The 8872-nt window shown below is 42.8% G+C and overlaps 1 protein-coding gene across 1 annotated transcript in view; it reads left to right on the forward strand.

Annotated features, from left to right (window-relative positions):
* The window catches only part of LOC145400197 (uncharacterized), a 44032-nt gene that overhangs the window by 10389 nt on the left and 24771 nt on the right, over positions 1–8872 (forward strand). Inside the window, exon 3 of the mRNA XM_080272712.1 lies at positions 5069–5203. Within this exon, the coding sequence (XP_080128838.1) occupies positions 5069–5203 (135 nt within the window). The remainder of the gene's footprint in view (positions 1–5068; positions 5204–8872) is intronic.

Here is an 8872-nt window from a genome sequence, read left to right on the forward strand (position 1 = left end):
CAATCACATCCACACCAGCACCACAATGCTGCTTTTCTTGCTTATTTGAATGTTCCTCTTTCCATGTGACTCTACATGCTCCTCTCATAACTCGGCTCCGCTGCTCTCACCCTTGACTTGTGTCCTTCCAGCAGGGTCTAAGTTTACCTTCCATAATGTTCGAGTGGGGATCACAATACATTTTTTTTTTTTTTTTTTTTTTTTTTTTTTTAACTCCCTTATTCCATATTATTGCTCAGCGAATCAGTAACTTTTCTGCCATGTTGTACCCTTTCAAGCACTTCCTCCTCTAGACTTCCATCTATACTTGTCACACTGCCATAGGGCTTGAAAGCACTTACTCTCCATTCGTTCACCATCCAGTCGCACTTAATTTCTCTCATAGACCATAACTTTACTCCTATCTACATTCTCTCTTAGATTCCATTTCCTTCATGCCCATCCAAACCCATTTACTAAGCCTTGCAGATCACTGTCATCTACACGTAACAATACAGTATCATCATCAAACAACAATACAGGAACTTTCCACACCCTACCATCTCTCATTAGAGACACTCCAACATCCACTGCCCTACATAGTAGCTATTTCTTTTATAATTCCATCCATTTACAAACTGAACAACCATGAAAACACACACCCCTGCTTCAGTCCAATTCTCAGATCAAAGAACTCACTTAATTCACTAATCAGATACAGTGCAGCCCTAACACCCTTATACGTATTGTTCACAGCATTCAGCAACTTCCTGTATACTCCTAATATTTTTTTGTACTTTCCACTTTCCCTGTCTATCCACTCTTTCATTTTACATTCTCATGAGCCATGAGGGCAGTATACAGCTTTTCATTCTCTGGGTACTTTTCCACTAGACATCATAGAATTGAATATCTGATCTGTGATTCCTCTTCCTTTCCTACAAGCCTCTTGTTCTTCCCCAAGTAATTCCTTGGTTATTACCCAAAGTCTGTCGATAAGTTGCCTACTATATACACTACTTTTTCTATTACATTGAGAAGATAAATACCCCAATGATTGGCATACACTCCCCTTTCACTTAATTTTTATATAAGGGAACATTTGTACAGTAGATCTTTGCTATAATGGACTACTGTAATTGTGGGAAAACGAGGTCTGTTAAAGACGATAATCCGTTATATCTGAGGTCCCCCCCTCCCACATGAGGTGGGATTTCAAGCACATGTTAGAAAACAAATGAGTGCAATTGTATAATTAGTACTAAAACTGTAAGCTACTGTATACTCATTTTACACTAACTTGGTCCATTATTTTGCCCTTTTGCAACTTATTTCACATCCTTGTCATAGCATTATTACTGTACACCACAATCTCTTACTGCACTTCAGCAGTCACAATGTGGCGAGGGCAGTTTCAGGCCAGGTTGGAGCAAAAGGGTAGGAAACACATGTGACCCATGGCACCCCATTTAATGGACATTGTTTGTTAGTCAGTTAAAGTTTTAATGGACATTGTTTGTTAGTCAGTTAAAGTTGGGTGTGCATCATGGCATTTGTTAAATTCAATATCTGCTATATTGGGGTTCATTATAGCAAGGGTTTGCTGTACCAGACTTCCAATCCTCCAGGACTATCCCCTCCTCCCAGGCCCATCTGCACATCTTCCATATTTTTTGAGTACTTCTTCCCCATTTTTCAACATTTCACCACACACTTTAATTCCTGGGGCTTTCCGCATTTGGACTGTCTTCATTGCTTCTGTAATCTGTTCCTTCCTTTTTTTCTCTCTTCTCCCAGCCATTCGCATACCATATATATTTCTGTTACTTTCATTTTCTGTATTTGTCTATCTATTCCCAGACGCCTTAATCCCGTAAAGAGTGGCCACAAACAAATTGCTTCCATATCACCCTGTCCCTCGCCATTTCACTGCCCTCCCTCCAGCTCATACCCCCTTCTGTCATATACCTCTCCCTTCCATCCCTCCATCTCATCCTTGGCCTCCCCCTCCCTCTCCCCTTCTTCCTCCCCCTCACCCATATACAGTACACTCTCCTCATTAGTCTCTTGCTGTCCATCCCCTCCACATGGCCAAACCACCTCAGTGTATTTCTCCTAACACATTTTATCACATCCACATCCATGCCACAGTGCTCATTCACTTCCTCATTTGTCAGTCTGCCTTCCATGTAACTCCACATCCTCCTTTCTTAACTCATTTCCACTGCACTTACTCTTGACTTGTGTCCTTCCAGCAAGGTCCAAGCTTCACTTCCATATGTTAGCGTTGGTATCACAATACAGTACTATCATGCAGTGACCATTTTACTTCCAAGCTCACTTCCCTATTTCTTATCACTGCTTTCAGAAAACAAGCAACCTTTCTTCCTTGTTGTACCTTTTCAAGCACGTCATCCCCCAAACTTCTGTCCTTACTCACCACACTACCGAGGTACTTAAATGCACTCACACATTCCATTTCCTCATCATCCAGCCTTACTGTACGTTTGGTGACTTCATTTCTCTCGACTGCCATAACTATACCCTTCCCTACATTCACCTTTAAATTCTGTTTCTTACACACACCCTTAGACTCATTCAGCAGGCCTTGCAGTTCCCCTTCGTATTCACTTATCAGCACAGTATCATCTGCAAACAATGGAACAGGAAGTTTCCAAACACTGCGCACTCTCATTAGGGCTGCTCCAACATCCACTGCCCTACCTTGTATCTTTTATAACCCCATCCATATACAAACTGAACAACCATGGACACGTGACACAGCTCTCTTTAAATCCAGCATTCAGACAGAAATATTCACTCACTTCATGATCCACACACACACTGCAGCCTTAGCACCCTCTTCATGGCATGCATCAACTTCCCATTTACTCCACATGTTCTTAATATTTTCTACATCCCTTGTCTGTCCACTCTGTCATATGCTTTTGCCAAATCCATGAAGACCACATCCAACTTCTTTCCCTTCTCTAGAAACTTTTCCACAAAAGACCTAAGGATGAATATCTGATCAACATAACCTCTTCCCTTCCTAAAACTTCTCAGTTCTTCCCCAACTAATTCCTCTGTTCTGTCAATAAGTATCCTGCCATATACCTTTCCTATTACACTTACAAGACAAATACCCCTATGATTACCACACTTCTTTTTCCCCTTTTCCTTTGTACAGGGGAATAATTATACCTGACTTCCAATCCTCTGGGACTCTACCTACCTCCCAGGTCAATCTGCACATCATTCATATCCAGTTTGGTATTATCTCTCCCACATGCTTCATCATTTTACCACACACTTCATCAATTCCTGGGACTTTCTCCATTTTGACTGTCTTCATTGCTACCACTACTTCCATCCTACTGATCCCTTCCTTTCTTCTCACCTCCCTCCTTCTCCCGGTCATTCCCCAGCCACTTATACTCGCGTTACTTTCATTCTCTACATTTAACATTTCCTTAAAGTGTTCTCTTCATCTGTTCACTTTTTCTCCCTTCTCCACTAGCAGTCTACCATTTTTAACTTTTACTCCCCAACTGATATCTTTATCGTCGTGTCTCTCTTTACCTCTTTCAAGAACATTTTCTTACATTCCCTCTACTTTACACTCAAATTCCTTCCAACTTCCTATGCACTCTTTCCTTACTTTCTCTTACTAAATCTTTTCATCCCTCTCTTCTTCTAAACATATAACTGTCCCTTCCCTCTCACAATTTCCTCCATGCCTCTGCTTCCTATCTATATTTTTCTATATCAGCAGTTCTTTAGGATGTTCTCTCTATCAACTAATTTTCCTCCCTTTTCCACCTACATTCTGCCCTTATTTATCTTTCACTCTTCTGTTACATCCCATATCACTCTCTCTTACCTTCTTGGCCTCCTTGCAAAACAGTTTCTTGCATTCCCTCCACCTTGCACTCAAATTTCTTCTCAAGTCCTCATCCATCCTATTCTTTCATTCTTACTTTCTCTTGAATAGTCATGCATACTACTGTTTCCAATAGAGTATTGAATAAAATTGTGGTGGTGACCAAAATAAAAATGCCATGATACTGAAGGGGTCAAAAGGTTCAGTGATGAATGAATGGAAGTTTGACCCTTATCATTGGCCACATTATTTTTAGTTCTCATTTACCTGCTTTGGTGATGTCATCAGTGGAAAGGGTGATGCCAAGCAGACTTTCATTGCAAGGGGACATAGTACTGTAGATGAAAGCCTGTGTTTGAAGTGCCATATTGTATGGCAATGAAGCATGGTGTATAAAAGAGGAGGATACAGTGAGACTGAAATGACACAACCTTGAGATATGATCCACTGGGTATGTGGAATAAAACTAGTTGATGGCACATCCTTGGAAGTACTGAGAAGATGGCTTGGAGTGGAAAGCATCAGAGAGAAAGTGGAAATGAGGAAACTGAGATCGTTTAGGCATGTTGAGAATACAGACTAGAGGAACTGGGTGAGGAAGTGTAGAATTACCCGGTAAATAGTAGAGCTATAGGACCATTGATAAAGATGTAGAGTGAGGAAGATATGGGAATTGGTATGAAGTAATACATGTTGACCTCAGATCTAGAGGTATTACTAGAGAGCTTATGTTGGTTATGCAGAAGGAGTGCACTCAGGTGAACCTGTCTGACTCGTATTGCATCGAAAACAGACATAAAACTGAAGATGCTGGATTCTTTCATTCTTTCCACTTCACTCCTCTGAATCCTACTGATCCCATTTTTAAGTGTGAAATAAGAGCCTTTATGAACAGAATAAAAGAAAATAAGAATTAGTGTTGTGATGTTGGTCATGAAAATGATGAAGCCTACAGTTAAACCCTTCAGCCAAAATGCATTGTTTAGGTTATATCATATTCTTCCTACCAGTATTTTCAGACAACTTTTTTTGAGCTTAAGAGGGACTATTCATATTAAATGGGTAGTTATAGACTTCTGTAATCACTTCAGTCCTCAGTATTCCTCCTAAAGTTGAGTATGATTTTCTGGTACTAGCAAGAGTAAAGCACAACTTTCACAATTAGGGTGAAGGGGATAATATGTTAAAATGAGATGGTCATTGCAGGTTGGTGATGTGGTGCAGGTGGTGTGTGAGGGAGAGGCACTGGTAGGGCAGCTGGTGTCTCTGGAGCAACAGGGTCAATGCTGTAGTGGGGAGGAGGAGTGGTGTCATCTCTTGCAACACACACATAAAATCAAGGTCAGTCTCACTCATTTTGCCACCTTATGTAGGATGAAAAAAAAATTCATCAGGCAATAGCTACAACAAGACTGAAAGGACGTCCCTAAACTGAAGGGGTGGTAGTAGTAACAGTAATAGTAGTCGTTCCCTAGGCAGTCTGGCTGAACAGCCCTGAGTCCCTAAGGAAGGCCACGGCCGAGACCGGGCTTTCCCACAGAGCTCTCAAGGAATGTATGTTGTGTTGTTGGTGCAGGTGATTGTGTGCAATGCAGTCGTCCATAATGTGCACAATAGTATGAAGTGCTGTGTTGCATCCTGGACAGGCATCAGCAATGAGTCATCCAGCCTCTTCTGATAACTCAAGAGAGCTGGATGATGCCCACATCTCAGCCTGGCTAGGTGGAACACAGGATTCAGAAGGGTGGATATCAGGAGGCTGTGCTTGCAGCTGTATGTTGTCTTGAGTGACTGAATGGAGCGGAGAGTGATTTGAATATGGATATACTTCTTGAAGCTGGTCTGAGGGGGAAGAGATGACAGTATTTGTGTATGATATTGTGTGCTAGGTGTTGTTTTGATGTTCCTTGGTATGTGTGTGGATGTGCTGTCACGTAGTGTAGTGGATGGTGTGGGTTTGCGGAGGCTGTGGCGAGAATATGTGTGCCTTTCGTGTCTAAATGATCCTTGACTTTCAGGACTTTGGTTTCTTGGTGTAAGTGGTCTGTGGGTGTAGTAGCTGGGTAGCCTGTGATTATTTGTAAGGCCTTGTTCTGTATGGTCTGTAGAGTGTTGTAGTGTATTTTAGTGAGGTTGGAAGCCCAAGCAGGGTTTGCATAATTCATCACTGAGCATATATATTGTTTGTATACAGTACTCGTCAGAAGTATTCAGCGTTGTCCGCCGGGCGCGCAATACTTATGGCCCAAATAGAATCACCCATTTTTGGGGGTAAGAATTGAGCCACAAGTTTGAGCTCCGAGCATGACGTCACGGTAGCCTGAGGCCTTCCGACACGCTGGTTGGTTCCCGCCTCAGTCGCCCACGGGCTGCCTGAGAGAGAGGAACTCCGGCGAGTGTCCCTCTCAAATTGCGCCATTTTTTTACTGAGTGTCCCGCAGTGTTTTGGCCTTTAAAACTTTGTTATGGCACCTACCCGTGAACTATCGAGTGATATCATATCCCAGATCATTGCTCTAAAGGAGGCAGGCCACCAGACAAAGGAAATTAAAGAATTGGTTGGTGTGGCATGATCGACAGTGCGTCGTTGGTGTGCGCGGTTTCGGGAGGAAAACAGTGGTGAAGTTCCCACAAAGAAACCGAGGTCTGGTAGGCCTAGGAAAACTTCCCCAAGGTCTGTTAATGTTTTAAAACGTTCAGTGGAGTTTAATCCTCGTGTGAGTGCAAGGAAAATTAAGGAAAGCAACCCAGAAGTGTTTGGTGAGGTGTCAGTGAGAACAGTGTCTCGTAGGGTGCATGAGCTTGGTTACACAAGTCACAGGCCTGTGAAAAAGCCTCTTCTCTCTAGCAGCCAGAGAATTCGTAGGCTTGCCTTTGCTAATAAATATCTAAACTGGGGTGAGGAGCAATGGTTGTCAGTGTTGTGGTCTGATGAGGCAACGTTTAGTGTTACCTGTAACAGAGGAGCACGCAAAGGTAGTGACCCACTTGACCCACGGTATGTAGAAAGCACAGTTAAACATCCTGATTCACTCATGGTATGGGGTTGTTTCTCAGGGAAGGGTTTGGGGAAGCTTGTTGTACTTCCCAAGAACCTCAGAGTGAATCAGGATGTTTACCTGGAGCTTCTGTGTGATCATTTACCAGACTCCTTCGAGCTAACAGGTGCACGAGTGTTTCAGCAGGACGGTGCACCTGCTCACAAGGCCAAATCGGTCACCAATTGGCTTCGTGACTGCGAGGTATCATTCATGACAGACTGGCCAGGAAATAGCCCAGACCTCAACCCGATAGAAAACCTCTGGTACCTCGTAAAGAAGAGTCTCCAAGGGAAGGACGTGAGCTCTCTGCCTAAGCTGGAAGCCGCCATTCGTGACTCCTGGGACAAAATACCGCTCCAGCACCTCAGGAGCCTCGCCCTTTCACTTCCAAGACGTCTCAGGTCCGTGAAGAAACGTAAAGGCTACCCTACGAAGCACTAAAGGTAAATAAAATGCATTATTTATATGTTTTTTCAATGTTGAAAGGTTTGTTTCTCAGGAGGGACGCAGGGCGTTCCATACTTCTGACGAGCACTGTACTGTGGTGGTGGTTTCTTTGTTGTGTCCAAATGTTGTATAGGCAAGCGACCTCAAGGCGTTGAGTCTTGGTGCTAATTTATCTTTAATGTTTGTGATGTGTTGTTTAAATGACATTGATATATGTTACACCAAGGATTTTGAGTGTGTGTGTGTGTGTGTGGTAGGGGAGTGTTGTTTATGGTGAGGTGTGGAATGTGACTGTGTTTTGCTGTCCAGTTTGTGAGAAGGGTTACTGTAGATTTGGGTGGGGCTATTTTGAGCCTGTTTGTGGTGAACCATTTGTGTAGTGTGTTGAGGTAAGGTTGGAGGATGTGTGTGGCTGTGTTTGCACTTTGGTTGTACATGTATGTGTTATGTCATCTGCATAGGAGGCTATGTGTATTTGTGGTGTGTGGGGTGTGGGTATGTCTTGCATGTATAGGTTAAAGAGAGTAATGGACAAAACAGATCCTTGGGGGACGCCATTTGTGAAATTTCTTATGTTCGAAGACTGACCGGCAAATGCTACATGTGCACATCTGCCTGCTAAATAGTTTGCCAGCCATCCTTTTGTGTTATTGTGCATGTCTGTGTTGATTATTTTGTTTGTGAGGTTGTGGTGGGGGATGGCGTCAAAAGCCTTGCTAATGTCTAGTGTGACTAGGAGTGTTCTGTGTGGTGGCCTAGCTGAATTCATGCCATCAAAAACTGTCTGTGTAAGGTCTGTAAGAAGAGTGTTTGTGGAGTGTAGTGGCCTAAAATCATGTTGTGATGGGGCTAGGGGGGTTATTGAGATTTGTTCTAACCTTTACTGCATGGGGATACTTCTCGTAAGCTAAATAAATTAGCTTAACCCATACCGTGCTGGGGGGAGGGGGAACACACCTCTCTATGCTGGCTGATTCTGGATTTTTTTTTTTTTTTTTTCCTGGCTAAATGGGCTTAATACATCAGTATAAGATCCCTGGCACTAATAAAAGTAATCACTAAAGCCAGATAGTTGGTTGAATTAAGTCAGGTTGGTGCCACTCTACCTCCAAACTCTTTGAGGCTACTGAGAGAGCAGAGCAGCTGTGAGCTTGTGAACTGATTTTGGATTTTTTTTTTTTTTTTTTTTTTCCCTGGCTAAATGGGGTTAATGCATTACTGTAAGATCCCTGGCATTAATAAAAGTAGGCTAATCACCAAAGTCAGAAAGTTCGTTGAATCGTGTCAGGTTGGTGCTGCTCTACCACTGAAATATTCGAGGTTACTGAGAGAGCAGAGCGTCTGTGAGTTTGTGAACTGATTTTGGATTTTTTGTTTTGGGTAAATGGGCTTAACACATCAATATAAGAGCTCTGGCACTAATGAAAGTAATCACCAAAGCCAGAAAGTAGGTAGAATCGAGTCAGGTTGGTGCCACTTGACCTGTAAAATCTTCAAGATTACTGAGAGAGCAGAGTGGCTG

Source organism: Coenobita brevimanus, chromosome 51 (assembly GCF_032717465.1).
Source record: "Coenobita brevimanus isolate Jiangsu-jjx chromosome 51, ASM3271746v2, whole genome shotgun sequence".
NCBI lineage: Eukaryota > Metazoa > Arthropoda > Malacostraca > Decapoda > Coenobitidae > Coenobita > Coenobita brevimanus.